Here is an 18,902-nt window from a genome sequence, read left to right on the forward strand (position 1 = left end):
AGGTCACAAACTGTTTTATTCCGACCCCCAAATTCAGCACACTCATTTGGACTGGGGTCCTATAAGCGAGAAGGTGTGCCAGCCACCTCTTACAGCATATAAAGGGGTGGTTTGAAAAGAACTCGAGATGAAAAATGTGTCTCTCTTTGTTACACTGAAGCACCCATGATTTGCATTGTTCTTATCCCAACAACTAATGAGAAGAATTTGGTGAAAGGAGTTCAAATCCGTGTTTGCTACTCATTCTGTTGTGTCACAATGAATAAGAGCTTGGACTGGATTTCCTTACACTTTGGAATTCTGATCATTTTTTTTGGAAATAATCATTGTCTAGTGGTGCCTAATTTACTGACCGTTCGCTAGTTCTCTTTGGGGCAAGAATTGTTCATGGTATTCCTATTTGTACGCTTGGTAATGTGTTGATTAATTTAAAATGACTATGCCCAGTAATTTAGGCAAAGCAGACTGGTCATTATAGAAAGCCACAGAAGAAAGTCAGAAATAGATTTGTTTCTGACAAAGAGCTCACATTCTGATGGGGAAATAGCATGTAATATATGCTGTATATTAATATGTAATGTACATGTGTATATTATGGATATGAGTCAATATTATGTGTATATACTCACACATAGATACAACTAATGAAAGCTTTTCAATATTCTCTTCACTGCACTCACACAACTGCTTCCCTACTGTCAGTCTTGTGGGCTGCTACAGTGAGAGTCTTTTTTTTTTAAGCTTTGTACTTCTATTTTTTATTTCTTCTATCTTAAGTGATTACTAATAGATCTTATGAAATATAATACTTGGAGTTATTGGACATTAATTTAAATTTAACAGTGGTATTGCTACTGTTAAACCAATATATTTTATCTTTTAATACCATAATTATACATGATTACTTTTTTATTTTTTGTTTACAATAATCACTTTATTTCCCTTCCTCCCCTCCACCCACCCTTCCTGCAGGTGATGCACAATTTCACTGGGTATTACTTGTGTCCTTGATCAGAACCTATTTCAATGATATTGTTTGCACTAGGATGTTCATTTAGAGTCTACATCCCTAACCATATCCCTTCGTCCCATGTATTCAAGCAGATGTTTTTCTTCGGTGTTTTTACTCCCACAGTGTTTCCTCTGGATGTGGATAGTGATTTTTCTCATAGATTCCTCCAAGTTGTTCATGATCACTTCATTGTCACTAATGGAGAAATCCATTACATTCGATTGTACCGACAGTGTATCCATCTCTGTGTAAAATGTTCTCATTCTTCTCCTCTCACTCTGCATCACTTCCTGGAGGTTGTCCCAGTTCACATGGAATCCCTCCAGTTCATCATTTCTTTGAGCACAATAATATTCCATCCCCAACATATACCACAGTTTGTTCAGCCATTCCCCAATTGAAGGGCATCCCCTCATTTTCCATTTTTTTGCCATCACAAAGAGCGCAGCTATGAATATTCTTGTACAAGACTTTTTCCTTATTATCTACTTGGGGTACAAACCCAGCAGTGCTATGGCTGGATCAAAGGGCAGACAGTCTTTTAGTACCCTTTGGGCATACTTCCAAATTGCCCTCCAGAATGGCTGGATCAATTCATAACTCCAAGAGCAGTGCATTAATGTCCCCACTTTGCCACATCGCCTCCAGCATTCATTACTTTCCCTTGCTGTCATATTGGCCAATCTGCTAGATGTGAGGTGATACCTCAGAGTTGTTTTGATTTGCATTTCTCTGATTCTAAGAGATTTAGAACACTTTTTCATGTGCTTACTAATAGTTATGATTTCTTTAACTGAAAATTGCCTATTCATGTCCCTTGTGCATTTATCAATTGGAGAATGGTTTGATTTTTTGTACAATTGGTTTAGCTCTATAAACTTGAGTAATTAGACCTTTGTCAGAGGTTTTTCTAATGAAGATTATTTCCCAATTTGTTGCTTCCCTTCTAATTGGATGCATTAGTTTTGTTTGTACAAAAACTTTTTATTTGGATGTAATCAAAATTATTGATTTTACATTTTGTGATTTTTTTTCTAGCTCTTTCTTGGTTTTAAAGTCTTTCCTTTCCCAAAGATCCGACAAGTATATTATTCTGTGTTCACCTAATTTGCTTATAGTTTCCTTCTTTATATTCAGGCCATTCACCCATTCTGAGTTTATCTTGGTATAGGGTGTGAGATGTTGATCCAAACCTAATCTCTCCCGTACTGTCTTCTAATTTTCCCAGCAGTTTTTATCAAATAGTGGGTTTTGGTCCCAAAAGCTGGGATATTTGAGCTTATCAGAGACTGTCTTACTGAGGTCATTTATCCCTAGTTTTTACCATTGATTTACCACTGATCCTCCTTTCTGTCTCTTAGCCAGTACCAAATTGTTTTGATAACAACTGCTTCATAGTATAGTTTGAGATCTGGTACTAGAGCTCCTCCTTCCTTTGAATTTTTTCATGATTTCCCTGGATAACCTTGATCTTTTGTTCTTCCAAATGAACTTTGTTATGTTTTTTTTCTAATTCAATAAAAAAGTTTTTTTGGTAGTTCACTGGGTATGGCACTAAATAAGTAAATTAATTTGACCAGGATTGTCATTTTTATCATGTTATCTCGTCCTACCCATGAGCAATCAATGTTTTTTCCAATTGTTTAGATCTAGTTTTAATTATGTGGAGAGTGTTTTGTAATTGTGTTCATACAGTTCCCGTGTTTGTCTTGGAAGATAGATTACTAAGTATTTTATATTGTCTAGGGTGATTTTAAATGGGATTTCTCTTTCTAGTTCTTGCTACTGAAATGGGTTGGAGATATATAGAAATGTTGATGACTTATATGGGTTTATTTTGTATTCTGCAACTTTGCTAAAGTTGTTGATTATTTCAACTAGCTTTTTGGTTGATTCTCTAGGATTCTTTAAGTAGACCATCATATCATCTGCAAGGAGTGATAGTTTGGTCTCCTCATTGCCAATTTTAATACCTTCAATTTTTTTTTCTTCTCTAATTGCTACTGCTAGTGTTTCTAGTACAATGTTAAATAATAGAGGTGATAATGGGCATCCTTGTTTCACTCCTGATCTTATTGGGAAGGCTTCTAGTTCATCCCCATTGCAGATGATGTTTGCTGATGGTTTTAGATATATACTGTTTTTTATTTTTAGAAAAGGCCCTTCTATTCCTATACTTTCTAGTGTTTTCAATAGGAATGGGTGTTGTATTTTATCAAAGGCTTTTTTCTGCATCTATTGCGATAATCATGTGATTTTTGTCAGTTTGCTTGTTGATATGGTCAATTATGTGGATGGTTTTCCTAATATTGAACCATCCTTGCATTCCTAGTATAAATCCTACCTGGTCATAGTGAATAACCCTCATGATCACTTGCTGGAGTCTTTTTGCTAGTATCCTATTTAAGATTTTTGCATCTATATTCATTAGGGAGATTGGTCTATAGTTTTCTTTCTCTGTTTTTGATCTACCTGCCTTTGGAATCAGTACCATATTTGTGTCATTAAAGGAATTTGGTAGAACTCCTTCTTTGCTTTTTCTGTCAAATATTTTCTATAATATTGGGATTAGTTATTCTTTGAATGTTTGATAGAATTCATTTGTGAATCCATCTGGACCTGGGGATTTTTTCTTAGGGAGTTCTTTGATGGCTTGTTCAATTTCTTTTTATGATATGGGGTGGTTTAGGTAATCTATTTCTTCCTCTGTTAGTCTAGGCAATTTATATTTTTGTAAGTATTCATCCATATCACCTATATTGCCATATATTTTGCCATACAATTGGGCATAATAATTTTTAATGATTGCCTTAATTTCCTCTTCATTAGAGGTGTTAGATTTTAAATGGTTGAGGTCTTAAACTGTAGTGATTAAAATAGTGGAAGATATAAATTGTGATAAGAGAGGGTGAGTAAATTTGACCGCAGAAAATATGTTTCACTACAGTGTCTTGGTTTTTAAATCAAATATAAGGTGGTCACCAGGGAAATATTCCCAATTATTCAAATACCCAAGTCAACTGGGTTTTATAGAGATTTTAATTAATAATATAATGAGGAATTAGAGAAAGAGAGAAAGAGTAGGAAAGGAATAATTATGAAGGGCCTCAAGCCAATATGGCCTAGAACTGAGTCTTAAGAGAGAGAATCAATCAGTCAGTCTTTGAACACTTACCACAAGGTCTGCTTAAGCAAGGATTCTAGTGACACCAGGCCAGCTCCATCTCAGCTGACTTCACCAGAGAGCCTTCCAGCCAGAGACTGTTCCAAAGGGCCTCTCTCCAGAGCCTCCAGAGGGACAGAGTCCCCTTAGAGGAGCTCCAGCGAGACCTTAGATATTGTCCTCCAAGAGCTTCCCTTCTCCAGAGCCTCTCTCAAGAGATTCTTCCCAAGAGATCCTCATCAGAGATCCTCTAAAAGAATTTCTCCAAAAGGATGAATCCTCAAGAGATTCTGCTTTTTCTTATATAGGGGCTTTTCTCCCATGTCACCTCCCCTAAGTCCCTACATCTACCAATCACTGTAGATGCTTTTCAAAGGACTGCCCATCTAAATTTCTGCTAAGTCGACCAATCTCCTCAGTAAGTCTGAATGAGAGAAAACAGAGCTGAGTCAACTAATCTCATCAAGAGAAAACTTGCCTGACCCTTTTAGGTACCTAGCATCCCATTGTATCAATTCCAAAAAACAGGCCTGGCTCAAAGAACTCCTTGCCCCACCATAAGCATGGATCCAAGTACTTTCTTTGTTTAGCAAGGAGTTTTCTGCCCTAAAGCATTCTTAAGTATGGGTGGAATAGAGGTCCTCCCATAGCAAGGAGTTTTCTCCCCTAAAGCATTCCCAAGTAGGGATGGGGTAGAGATCCTCCCATAGCAAGGAGTTTTCACATTCAAGTAGAGTTTTCACTATCTGGTAGGGAATTATTTCAAGTAGGGAATTGGAGGATTCCTCAAATGTGGAGTAAAAATTTTTGACATTCATAAGTCTGTGAAATTTTAAGATTTACAGAGGTGAGGTCTCCCTTTTCATCTTGGATACTGTCAATTTGGTTTTCTCCTTTCTTTTTTTTTTAATTAGGCTGACCAGTAATTTGTCTATTTTATTTGTTTTTATTTTTTTTAAAGTACCAGCTTCTAGTCTTATTTATTAAATCCATAGTTCTTTGACTTTCAGTTTTATTAATTTCTCCTTTGATTTTTAGGATCTCTAATTTATTCTTCATCTGAGGATTTTTAATTTGTTCACTTTCTAGTTTTTTAATTTGCATGCCCACTTCATTGACCTCTGCCTTCCCTAATTTGTTCATATATGAACAAAAGGATATAAATTCCCCCCTGAGTAGTGCTTTGGCTGCATCCCATAGGTTTTGAAAGGATATCTCATCATTGTCATTTTCTTCAATGAAATTATTAATTGTTTCTATGATTTGTTCTTTGACAAACCGGTTTTGGAGAATTGTATTTTTAATTTCAAATTAATTTTTGAGCTCCACTAGTTTCTCCTTTAGAAATTTGGATGCTATGCTATTTGGTGCATACATGTTGAGTACTGATATTTCCTCATTGTCTATACTGCCTTTTATCAGGATGTAATTACCTTCCCTATCTCTTTTAACTAGATTTATTTTTACTTTGTCTTTGTCGGATATCATGATTGGGACTCCTGCCTTCTTTTTGTCAGTTGATGCACAATAGATTTGGCTTCATCCTCTTACTTTCACCTCTGCATATCTACCTTCCTCATGTGTGATTCTTGTAGGGTTTTGGATTCTAATCAACTCTGGTATTCGCTTGTGTTTTATGGGTGAGTTCGTTCTATTCACATTCAAAGTTATGATTACCAGCTGTGTATTTCCCAGCATTTTGATTTCTACTCCTAGTCCTGCTTTTTCTTCTTTCACTATTTCCTTCTACACCAATGTTTGTTTTTAATCAGTCCCCCTAGTTCCCACCCTTATTTTACTTCCCTTTCTACCCCTTCCTTATTATTCCCCTCCTTATTTTCTTTGCAGTTTTTTTTAAAACTACCCCCATGCTTTCCTCCCCACCCTTCTACTCCCCTGTAGGGTGTGAATCTATTCTCTGCTCCAATAGATTGGATTGTTCTTCCCTCTTTGGGTAAATTTCAATGCACATAAGAGTTGAATATTTCCCATCTCCAACCTCTTTACTCTTCCAGTGTATTAATGTTCTCCCCCTTTCCACGATGAGCTTCTTTGTGACATATACATTTACCCCCTTTTGTTTCTTTTCCCATTTCTTTTAGTATTAACCTCTTTTTAGCTCTAGTTGTATATATGTATATAAATATACACACATGTATATGTATTTATGCATACATATATCTATATACCTATTTATGTCTTGTTATTTCATCCTATACAGTTTGTCACTGTTCCCTCTAAGTGTAATTCTTCTAGCTGCCCAGGTGATAACAGCAGGTTTCAAGAGTCACCAATGACCTCTTTTCTTACAGGGATACATATCATTTTAACTCATTGATTCTTTTAAAAAAGGGTTTTTTTGTTGTTTTGTTTTGTTTTTCTTTTCCCCCTTTTTTTAAATTACCTTTTGATTATTCTCTTGAGTTCTGTGCTTGGACATCAAATTTTCTGTTCAGGTCTGGTCTTTTCTTTACAAATGCTTGGAAGTCTTCTATTTTGTTGAATGACCATACTTTCTTGTAAGAATATAGTCAGTTTTGCTGGGTAGTTGATTCTTGATTGTAGACCTAGTTCCCTTGCTTTTCAGAATATCATATTCAATGCGTTTCAGTCCTTCAGTGTAGATGCAGCCAGATCCTGTGTTATTCTCACTGTAGTTCCATAGTTTCTGAATGACTTCTTCTTGGCAGCTTGTAATATTTTTTCTTTGGACTGATAGTTCTTGAATTTGGCTATAACATTCTTGGGTATTGTCATTTGGGGGATTAAGTACAGGAGGTGCTCTGTGGATTCTTTCAATCTCCACTTTTCCCTCTTGTTCTAGAATATCAGGGCAGTTTTCTTAAATAATATCCTGTAGTATTATGTCCAGGATTTTTCTTTTGTCATGGTCTTCTGGTAGACCAATGATTCTTAAATTGTCTCTCCTCAGATGATTTTCTAAATCTTCTGCCTTGTGAATGAGATGCTTCATCTTTTCCTCAATTTTTTCATTCTTTTGGTTTTGTTTTATAGTGTCCTGATGCCTTATGAGGTCACTTAATTCTAGTTGTTGTATTCTGGTTCACAAAGCCTGGATTTCATCCCTCGCTTTTTGGTCATCCTTCTCCTTCTGGTCTGATTTTCTTTGGAGGTCATCTTTCATTCTCTTTATGTCATCTTTCATCTCCTTTGCCTCATCTTTCATCTTCTTTGCCTCATCTTTCATCTCCTTTGCCTCATTTTCAAGCTGGTTGATTTTGGCTTTCATGACACTATTTTATGTTTCCAGATGACTTATCTTAGTTTTTAAGTTCTTTTCCCAGTTGTCTTCAGCCTCTATTAATTATGTTTTGAATGGCATTTTGAGTTCTTACAAAGTCTGTATCCAATTCCCTGGGATTTCTGATTTATTGTTTGCTGACCCCTCCTCCTCTGTTCCATTTGTTCTTTGTTCGTTGCCTGTATAGAAGCTGTCTATTATAATTTCTTCCTTCATTTTCTGTTGTTTGCTCATATTTTCCCCTTCTTTACTCCCCATATTTGTCTGTGCTCTTGCTCCTCTTATTTATTTGGTTTTGAGATTTTCTGTCAGTCTCCCCTCTTGGAGTTTTGGCAGAAGATCTCAGTTTGCAGTACGTTGGAGGGGTGTTGGAGTTTGAGCTTTTCTGTCCTCTGGAGGCTTTTGATTGGATTAAAGTCAGAACTTGGGATTCTCTGACCTCTGAAGACTTTTGATGTGATTAAGTTCAGTTGGGTTGGGCTGGATGTGCTCTGAGGCCAAAACCTCCTGGAAGGCTGGAGCAATAAGGAAGGTCTCCACCACTCTGACCAGGATGCCCATTCTGCACTCCCTCTCCAGCTCCTTCCACACCACCTGTGTTTGATGCTCTGAGCCTGGCACAGCCCTGCCTGCAAGGTATACCCTCCAGACAAGAGCCTTTGCCTTCCCAGAGGTTCCCGCTACTGGAGTCTTAGCGCTCAAGGTGTGTGTGTGTGTGAGGGGTCCTGGGACCTTCCTTCTGCCTTCCCCTTAAACCCAAGGGTCCTTGGATTCCAGTTTTTGGGGGGCATACCTTTTGGACTGAGTCCAGCAGGAGGGTTCCTTGGCTCTGTCTTGTTGTTAGGTTTGGTTTTCAGTCCCCTAGGAGCATTTAGTTTGTAATTGGTAAGGAAGGGTTTTTAGAGGTCTGAATTTTTGCTGCTTCTATGCCACCATCTTGACTCCACCCCTTCTCACGATAGTCGGAGTCTTTCTGAGTGTTCTCCTTGCCTCATCTCTCCATATTCTAACCAAAGAGATGATATTAATAGGACTGGGAGGCCAGGAAAGACTCATAGTACCCTACATCAAAGATGTATTTAGTATTGGCCATCTCTTATGCCTAGAATGTTTTTCCTCTTTCCCTTCATTTCTCCAATGTAGTCAGAGCCCACCAGACACTGAAACCCCAAACATGAGCTACTGTCCTTTCCAAACCATCTTTTCCTAAAGATGTACTCCAATAAATGCAATATTCCCCTTCGAAGTAGTGTGTCCAGTAATCCTTCACTATCATCTGGTTTGATGAGGTGTGCCCCTGTTATGTTATTCCTTAAGTGAAAGCTGGAATCTCAGGGTTTTATTAAAGCCAAGATGGCTATTGCAGTTCTACTAATGAATATAGACACTGAACTCTGAAAGAATTTCTGGTGAGGAGGTATATTTAGGGGGTACTTGCCCCCCCCTTTGTGTTGGTTTACATTTTCTTCCTTAAAGCATTCTGGACTAATACACATAGTATGCCTGGTTTATAAATATAGAGGTATAAAGGCTGGTAAGGGCTTTCTTTTTGTCTCTAAGCTCAGTATGAGTCATCACTGAGCAGAACTCTGAGGTCATATTTCCTTGAATATAAATGTGATGATTGCTCCCCATCCTTTTTTGATGCAGATCATTTATATTGTAATTGTTTCAGAACTATAGAAAATGATTTAGTTTGCAAAGTGAAATTCATATTATTCTTAATAAAATATTTAATAAAATGGAAGATGCTCCTGGTATGAGTTTTTCTTTTAAAGGATACAACTAGAAACCTTTACCTAGTGCATGAAATCTTCACAGTCCTCCCAGCTGCCCATCGTATCCACTACCATGATGACTGATTCTTATTTTGCGTATCTTTTGTACATGTGCACATTATCTCCCTGGCAGAATGTAAGGAAGGACCTTTCATTTTTGCCTTTGTATCCCCATCATCCAGCTCAGTACCTTTTACATAATTCTTAATAAGGGCTTCCTGGTTTACTGATTATTGTTAGGTAAAAATGAAGAGGTGAGGGACTTCTGGATAGAAGGCTTCAGTTTTACAAGTAAAGGAAGAGATGAGCTCCTCTGCAGAAAGGAGGGAAATTTGGTGTATGGGGGTTTTAAAAAGAAGGAAAGGAGTGGGTATGGTGACATAACCCATATTTCCTACTTCTGGGGAAGTTGTGGCTAGAGGAATTACATAAATTTGTGAGTTCTGAGCATCAACCTTCAGTGGCAACCTCTTCAACTACCTAAGGAGGGTCAAGTCAGTCCAAGTTTAAAATATGGTTCAAAGCTTTTGTGACATGAGTAGTCATTGTACTTCTAGCTTAGGCAAAACAAAGAGACTTGGTCTCAAAAGAAGCAGAAGATGGAGAAGTTGATAAGGATGAAAAAAATCAACTTAGAATAGAAATGGCTATAAAGGAGAGAGAAAATGTTAGTGTGTGGCCAATAAGGGTCTACCTGTGATTAGATAATGTAAATTGGCAGTAGAGAGAAGCACCATGATCCTTTGACTTTCTCCAGACAAATTAGCTGTCTGGACAGTTCCTGGCATGTAGTAGACAGTTAATAAATGTTCATTGATTGATTAGTGATTGATTGAATTCAGCAGCACATAAGAAGGGAAAGAGAAAGTGGTAGGTGGGAGAGATTCAGAGATGTGATCTTTTGATTCTGCCCTTGAGTCTTCATTGTCCTTTTCTCCTTACCTCATTTTTCTCTGGGGACTTAAACAGTCACACCCTGTTACAGTAAATTATTCAGCTTCAAAATCATAGTATATATATATATATATATATACTATGATTTTGAAGCTGAATATATATATATATATATATATATATATGATGGTCTAAATGGTTCCATCTTCTATAGCTTTAGGCATTTTATAGAGAATGCCAATTAGGGGGACAATCACGATCACTTAGAGAATTCCTAACATTTAGACAGAGTCTGGCTCCTGACTTTTCTTGAAATTTATATTTATCTTTGGTTTACTCTTGGCTTCTTTGTACACCAGGTAAGATTCAGGTTGTTGGAAATGTGGCTAAAGAAGCAATTAAAGTGGCATATAGTGTATTTTGGTAGATAAGCACTGGGACAAGAAGTTGGAAAAAGAAGAGACCTTTTCCTTGACCTTCCTTCAAGGTTTGGAGAAGTGGGTATAACTGGTGGCATGGCTTCCAGCAGATAAGGAGGTTATGATCAGTTTTGGGAAGTTCAGAGCTATGGATAGGGGGACACTTGAGGGTGATAATCAGATTCAAAGTATGGCCAGCTCTGGGTGTGGTTGGACTACAGCAAAGGTCTCAATTGTAGGGCCAGAGGAAGATGGCCAACTAAGAAGGCAACCTGTGGGCCTATTGACATAAAATAGTGAAGTCCTTAAGTACTAGGGCCTACTAGGCCTACTAGGATGCAGGCCATGAAAGCTTTGAGGTCTTTTTCAAATAAAATGTCCTAGCCATATTTTGTTCATTCTAGACTCATGTTATGCATTTTATTTTTTTGAACCCAGGTGTTGAATTCCTATTTATAACTACACAATTTTAGATTGTTATAGTTAGTACCTCATTGGAGCCTGATAAGACCTTTTTGTATTCTATTTGTATTCTAATTGTCATCAAAAATGTTAGCCTTACCCATCACCTGCATGTCATTTATAAACTTTCTAAGCAAGGAATTTAAGGCTTTATTCACATGAAAACAGCAAGGGGGTAGATTTTTGATGGGGCCCCTGATAACTATTTCTAGTTTGATTCTCACAAAAGGAAAAAAAAAGATTAATGCAAGAGTTCTTTGTGAAGTCTGGGTTGCAAAAATCATCTTCAGAAATACTGAATTAGCGAGGCATGATTATCCTGTTGTTGTTTAGAGAAAAACCATCTGGATGTCTTAATGGACATTGGACTTTACAAGAAACAGAAGTGAACTTCATGCCCAGGGGGTCCAGCTTTTCTTACCATCAAGAGATTTATTCTCTTTTTTCTCCTTCATCTCAGTTGTCTTCTTTCCAGCCTGGACCTTTTAATCAGGATTAGAATTACATATTCTCCCTTATAAGAGCTTGTTTCTTCTGTTTTCTCTTGAATTCCTTTACCCAGGACTTCTTTATGTTTTTTTTTATTTTTAAAGAACACCTTATAATCCTTGCTATCCTGGATTGGGGAGAGATGGTCATTGAGCCATCTAGGAGGGGGAGCAGCCTGCCTGGAGACTGTCACCCATCACACCCTTAGATTATTGCCTTCATTACCTGCTAGCAGCTGGGCCTTCAACCATTTGCCATTTCTCCTAAAACCAGAAATGAGGAAGAACCTCAGAGGGCATTAAGACTGAGTCTCTGACTTGAAAGATGAGGGGACTAAGGCCCAGGGAAGTTCAGAGACTCGGATAAGTTCTCCTCAGAGACCAGTGAGAAGAAGCAAAATTTGAACTCAAGTTCTCTGAACTGGTTCTATTTTATTGTATATCACTGTCTCTTACTCTATAATAAAATACAAGAACAAAAACAGATTCCAACAATGCTTCCCACATAACACAGAGTTATTTGTTCTCTCTCTATTTCTACTTCTTTTCAATTGACATTGTTCCAAATGTCAACCTGTTATATGCCCACCTGCTTACTCTGTCCATTAAAAGATTCAAGGTCCTCTCCAGGTCAGGACCATTCCTGCTCTTTGGAATGCCCCAGTTTGCTTTTCAGTAATCATCTCATCAGACACCTACCTACATGGGGGATAAAGTGCCAAGTCTGAAGTCAGGAAGGTTTACCTTCCTGAATTCAAAGCCTCAGACATTTACTGATTCCATAGCCCTGAGAAAATCGTTTCACCTCACTTTGCCTTGAGCCACAAGCTACTTTGCCTTAGTTTCCTCATCTGTAAAACTAACTGGAGAAGGAAATGATAGACCACCCCAGTATCTCTGCCAAGAAAATGCCAAATGAGATCACAGAGTCAGACACAAGTGGAAATTACCAACCAACAGCAAATCTTCTGTTTTCCCTCTCCAGATCTACTTCCATCCATCCCATATACTTTATTCAAAGTTCATTTTGCTTGAAATCATCAGAGAAGCAGAAACAAGTTTGCTGTCTCAAAGAGAGCTCTCTGCTTCTTCCATTTTTTTTTACTTATAGGACCCCTCAATTAAAAACTAAGAAAAAACATTTTGAAAGGCATCTCTTAGATTGCTGAGCATGAGGGACTGAACTGTGTGGTCCCTAGCATTCAGGGAGCAATAGGACTGCCTGAAGCCCAGTGGGATAGAATGGTGTTCTCTATTCCCAGAGCCTTCCATTGTGAGCCCAAACATGGGAATGACCTTGTATGCAAGCAAAGGGCAGCGGCTTCAAAGATCCTTCAAACCCTTCCCAAAGCTGCAGCAAATCATTTGTGGCTCTTGTACCTTCGGCAAGCCAGATAAGTGCACAGAAGGTGACTTTAGATCCTATAAATAACTCTACGAGAGGCAAAGCATGCCAAAAAAGGAAGGGAAGGGGGAATTAAGAGGAGGGAGGAGGGATGCTGAAGTCTGTGTTGGCCAGTTCTACTTTGTTACCCAATGCGTGTCCTGAGCCTCATAGTGTTGGCAGGCCTAACTGCATTTAATCACTCCTGGCTATTAACCATGATAACAGTACTAATAGCTCATTTATGTCAGGCTTTATTCTTAGAAGATGCTTCACATACATTACACTCAGAAATCCCAGCCCCACCTCCTATTCTTAGCTACTGAAGAATTCTCTGGCCTTCCGAAGCTGCTACATGATAGTGAAAAGTTCCTGGAGCTATTTAATTTAGGAATGGGGGGGGGGCTGGTCCTCAGAGGCCATCCACACTAAACCTCCCCCAAAGCACAGATCTCCTAGACAAGAAATGGTCAGGCAGCTTCTGGTGGAAGAATAATGAGGAGCTCACATTGCTCTCTAAGTCAGCACCTCCAGTTTGGACAGCGGTTTTTTTTTCATGTGAGTTGCTGCTCATTGGCCTGGGAGGCAGTTTGGGTTCTCTCACCGTCCTGGGCCCTCCCCTGCCTGGGGTCTGATGTGCCAACATCCTTCCTCTAATGTGGGCCCCAGTTCTGGATAGATAGTGTGGCCGCCCTTGACTCTTCACTCAATTTTATCCCAGGAGTCTACTAGATCCCAAATCCTGCTATTTCTACTTTTGCAAATGCCCCTCAAACCCGCCTGTGTTCAGTTCTGTTCATTTCAACTCAGCAAATAGTCATTAAGTAACTATGAAACCCAAAGACCCTCTGAGACACAGGGGATATAAAGGCAAAAATGAAGCAGGTCCTGGATTCGAGGAGCTTACATCCAGTGCGAGGAGATACAGGGATACCTGCCTCCAGGGTATTTTCTTCCCTCCTTCCCTCATTTCAAAACTCATTCTCCAACCACAACCTTTTTCACCGTGTTCTCTGACTGACCCAGCTAGAATCCATTTCTCCTTTAAATATCTCCTGACGTTGTTCCCTTTTCAATATTTTTCATTCTTTTCTAATTTGCATTATAGCTATTTGTAATGATAACAGCTACTTTTAGGAGACATTTTCAGTGTTTCAAGCTCTTTTTTTGTACATTAGAAAATGTGGGCCTCGTAGCCAGAAAGATGTAGGTTCAAATCTTGCCTCTGACACAGGCTGCCTGTTTCACTTTGGGGAAGTCACTTAACCTTTGAGTACTAGACTGGCACCATGGTTCAGCCACCTCTTCCTCTGCTTCTGTGGCTCCTTTCTCCCATTGGTGAATTATTCCTGGAACATCCATTTTATGGAAAGACCCAGCTCAACCATCACTCATTTCCCACACTTCCCCATTATGGTCCTGCATTACTACCTCCTCCCTCTCCTCACTCCCACTGACTTCATATCTCTGCCAATGTAATGCAAAGCTCCTGCTGACCACAAGTGGTCTTTGCTTTCCCTTGGGTTTGTGTCCTCAGTGCTTAAGATAGAATTGAGTTCCTAGAACCTGTTTCAGGCTCTTTGACTTGACTTATCTCTGATAAGATTGTAAATTGAATAGAAGGGGCCAAGAGACATTGGTAGAGAAAGCTCTCTCTAAGGGAGTTCCTTTCTCAATGAAATCACTGGTCTTCTTTCCCATCATCATTTGGTTCAAGAAGAAACTGAGGCTGGCAGCTGAGTTTTAGATATTCTCATTTTTACCAAGGATGGGACTGAGCCTGAGTGAAACTAAGTGGCTCGTGATGATGCCTTGATTTCTATATTTCATTCCCTCTCCTGGATTCAAATCCTCACATAATAATGGTCATATTTTCTTTCATCTTTGTTTTTGCTGTGTCTAAAACAGTACCTTGAAATGTGTAGATGATTAATATCTATCTATCTATCTATGAATTATATCTGACACAGCAAAATAAAATAGGATTGTCATCATCTTCATCCTAGGTTCTTTATTTCCACTGCTATCGCCTAAAATTGCATTAGCCTCTTTGGGAAATAACCTCACATCACTGAATTATTTTGAACTTGGACTTTATCAAGACATCCTGTGCCTTTTCACAATGTAAATGTAAGTCTATACAGGAATAATATCATACCTGGATGCTCTTAAGAACTTACTCCCTACAATAAATATCACAAGTTGTTGATCTTATGGAGAAAACCAAAAACCTCTTGGGGCCAACAAATGTTGCCCTTTTTATACTCCAAGATGACTCATCCTAACCCTTCACAAAACAGGATTGAAACTAAAATTTATAATTCATTTACATGATGCAGTACAGAACCTGGAGGCAAGAAGATCTGAATTCAAGTCCAACCTCAGACATTTATTAGCTGTGAGACTCTGGGCAAGTCACTGCCTCAGTTTCCTTATCATTACAATGAGGACAAGGATAGCACTTACCTTTCAGTGTTGTTGTGAATATGGAATAAAATAATATTTTAAAAGAGTTTTGCCAACCTTAAAGCAAGATAAAATTATGCTTGCTATTGTTTTCCTTGTTTATTCCAAGGATAGAATATCAATGCAAGTGCCTAGGAGATTTGACCCATCACATTCCTTTAATTAAGAAAAATAAAGATGGAAGCTGATGTGATTATTAAATGTAGAAAATTAGGATTCAATGGCCATACCAAGCTTCAAGGTAGTTAAAGATAAGGTACAGGAATAGGACAAGTTAGAGAAAGCTGAGGCCATTCTCGTCCATAACCAAGTAGGTATATGAAGGAGTAGGGGATTGGAGAATGAGCATGATGCCTGGGACACATGAGACAAAAGTCTCAATGCCTTAAATATATCTATAATTATAGTTCTTTACTGTTTTTAATTAACAAGAATAGATAGATAGATACATGATAAACAGAGAGATAGATGATAGATAGATAGAAAGACAAATAGATATCTTTAATTAAAGAGAAATGTCAAGGGTCAGTGGCATAGAGACTGTTGCTGTTCATTAATTAGTAAGTGGTTCAGAGCATTTTTCTACTCACTGCATAAAACAAACAAAAATAACCCCAACTTCCCCCCTCATAATTTTAGTTTCTCCTACCTTTAATCATTTTAAGACATCCTTAAAAATAAAATAAAAAATGTCAATAGCTTATGTGAGCCAAGAATCAGCTTCTTTTTCTCTCTAACCAAGAGCAAGATTTGGTTAAGTCATTTTTCAGTTGTGTATTACTTTTCATGTGTCCCATTTTGGGTTTCCTTGGCAAAGATACTAGAGTGGTTTGCCATTTCCCTCTCTAGCTCATCTTATAGATACAGAATCGGAGGTAAACAGGATTGAGTAACTTACTACAAGTCACACAATGAGTAAGTGTCTGAGGTCACATTTGAACTCAGGAAAATAAGTCTTCCTGAGTCTTGGCTTGACACCATCCATTATGCCACCTAGTTGTCCTAAGAGTAAGGCATCTTTGCTATCTAATACCTAGAAGCCTTTAATGCATTTTAGGTAAAAGATGAGTGAAGGATTGTTTAGTATAAAAACTGGGGCTTAGTAAAAGAGTCTATACATATAGGGTCAGGATGAAAACATATCCATCTATTCAGCTATGTAGAAAGAAACAGAGTGTAAACCAAAAATTATTTAGCTGAGACAAGGGTGGGGGAACTTAGGGGATATTGCAAACAGATGTTTGATCCTTAGGGTGGTCAAGGACATGGTTTTCCTCTTATGAACTAAGCTGTTATTCCTTCAGCTGCAGGCAGCATGGAAAGCACCCTGTCTCTTAAATCTGTAGCATTTTGTTTTGTTTTGTTTTATAGGTTCATGCTTTCTACAAGAGAATGGGCAGTCCCATCAAACATCGAATACTTTCAGCAAAACACAGATCACTTCTTTTTCATGCTTTATCAGAATTACGGAAAAAAGAGTACCCACAGCAGCTCCCCAGATTCAAACCTATTAAAGGTTAGTTACATGAAACTTAATTTTTCTTTTTCCACAGCAAACTGTATGAATAAGGAAAAGTTCCTGATGGATCTAATGATGACATGAACTTTAAACCACCTAAACCATCTTTTGAGAATGTTGGATAAATGAGTGACTCTCGTAATGATCATATGGTTGCATGTGTGTCCATACATGCACACACATATGTGTATTTCAAATTTATCAAAGTGCTGCACAAGGCAAGCTGGGAAGATGAAGACTGATCTTCTTGGCTCAGACTGTGCTGGTAGCTTCATTATTCTTAACACTGTTGTCTTTTCCCATATCCTGAGTTATTCAAATTCTCCCCCCTTTGAGGTTATTTTGCATTCTCTTTACTACTGTATATCTCTATTGGCACGTTGTATCCTTTAGTAGAATGTAAACTGCTTGAAGGCAGAGACTGGTTCATTTTTGTCTTTAAATCCTAGGTACCTAACACGGGGTCATGTATAGACAATCGGCTTGATGAATATTTACTGAATTGATTTGGAGACCCCATCAAAAATTGTGACATCTCTAAATGCTTTTAAAATCACATCAAGAAAAAAGAATTGGAGAGATGCTCAGCTTTGCATAATACATTTATTTTCAGACAGATTGTTTAATAAATCATATATTGCTCTAATTTGATATGCCATCCATTCTTTGATATCAAAATTTCAAAATGATAGCAATTCTGGGCTTTGTGTGTCTCTTACCCCTAGACCTTTTTATAATATGGAAGTGACCATTGGCTCCCAACACACCAAGCTAGAGAGGCTTCATATATCACCAAATGATGCAGTTTATGTCTGTTACTTAAGATCAAGGCTGATGAAATCCAGACTGACATACAAGATTGGGCAGAGAATGCCTTGTTTGTTGACTCGTTTGGTCTTGTTTTTCTTTGAAATGCAACTCTTGAATGCTGAGTCAGAGAGGAGATGCAACCTTTATTGGTGCACTAGTACAGATACATGGGAGTATTGTTGTGGAGTATTAAAATGGAAGGTTTTTTTTACTTTGGTGTAGGACCATTTCTGGGATGTTCTCACAACTCACACTTGTTCTAGAGGGATGGATTCCACATGAATGGCTCCTTCCTTGGTTTCTAGGGAGTTATTCCAGCAACTATCCCTAGAACCGAGGCTTATGATCCCCCACTGGCATGCTCACCTTTGACATTCATCTGGTGGCCACCATTGACTCAAAATAAGGGAACTGACTGAGATGGAACATTAAGAAGAGAAGCCATAAATCTTCCCTTCTTGTAAACTTGGGCCACACTTTCATATAGTCATACATGTGTGTATACATACCATATACACATATATATTTATATAATACATGTACATGTGTATGTATATTACATATAGCATGCATTGGAAGAGTAGGCAGAAATTTAGCATAAATACATACAATGTGAGTCACCAAAGAAAGGAAAAAGTGAGATCAAGACAACTGATGAAAGAAGAATTCTGGGACCTAGATATCCTTTCACCCCTTGTTGAGTGGCGGGGGGCGGGGGGAGCTCCTCCTCCTTCCTCCCTTCCCTTTGCCATCATGCATGGGATCTCATGGGCAAGTCTCTTGACTGGGACCACTCCTCTTCATGCTATGAGTTTCAATGACCAGAGCTAGGTTTCTCATGACTCCTTTGCCAGCTTTCTTTATACTCTCAGAATCCTACACCTTAAAGCCTCAAGCACCTTGGGGGTACCAAAATACAAATATCTAAGGGTCCTTCACCATGTTTGTGCCATGGACCCCTTTGGCAATCTGGGAAAGTCTACAGACTCTTTCTCAGAATAACACCTTTAAATGAATAAAATGAATTGAAGAAATGCTACATTTTAGTCAGAGGCTAGTGAAAAGACAGCTTTTTTTTTATCCATCCAAGGACAGAGACAACTTGCAATCAACCTCTTGATCCTTTCTAGCTGTGTGGGACTCAGGTTAAGAATTATTCGTACAGAGAGTATATTTTCTGTTTTCTGGTGAATCCTGTGATTCCTATTGGTTAAGTACCCCATTTTCAAGATTGTCTAGATAATA

The 18,902-nt window shown here is 38.3% G+C and overlaps 1 protein-coding gene across 4 annotated transcripts in view; it reads left to right on the forward strand.

Annotated features, from left to right (window-relative positions):
- The window catches only part of LRRIQ3 (leucine rich repeats and IQ motif containing 3), a 166,436-nt gene that overhangs the window by 112,335 nt on the left and 35,199 nt on the right, over nucleotides 1-18,902 (forward strand). For all 4 annotated transcript variants that reach the window (XM_056814926.1, XM_056814924.1, XM_056814923.1 and 1 more), the window contains one exon: nucleotides 16,700-16,844. In XM_056814926.1, coding sequence (XP_056670904.1) covers nucleotides 16,700-16,844 — 145 coding nt within the window. The remainder of the gene's footprint in view (nucleotides 1-16,699; nucleotides 16,845-18,902) is intronic.

Source organism: Monodelphis domestica, chromosome 2, assembly GCF_027887165.1.
Source record: "Monodelphis domestica isolate mMonDom1 chromosome 2, mMonDom1.pri, whole genome shotgun sequence".
NCBI classification, from domain to species: Eukaryota; Metazoa; Chordata; class Mammalia; order Didelphimorphia; family Didelphidae; genus Monodelphis; species Monodelphis domestica.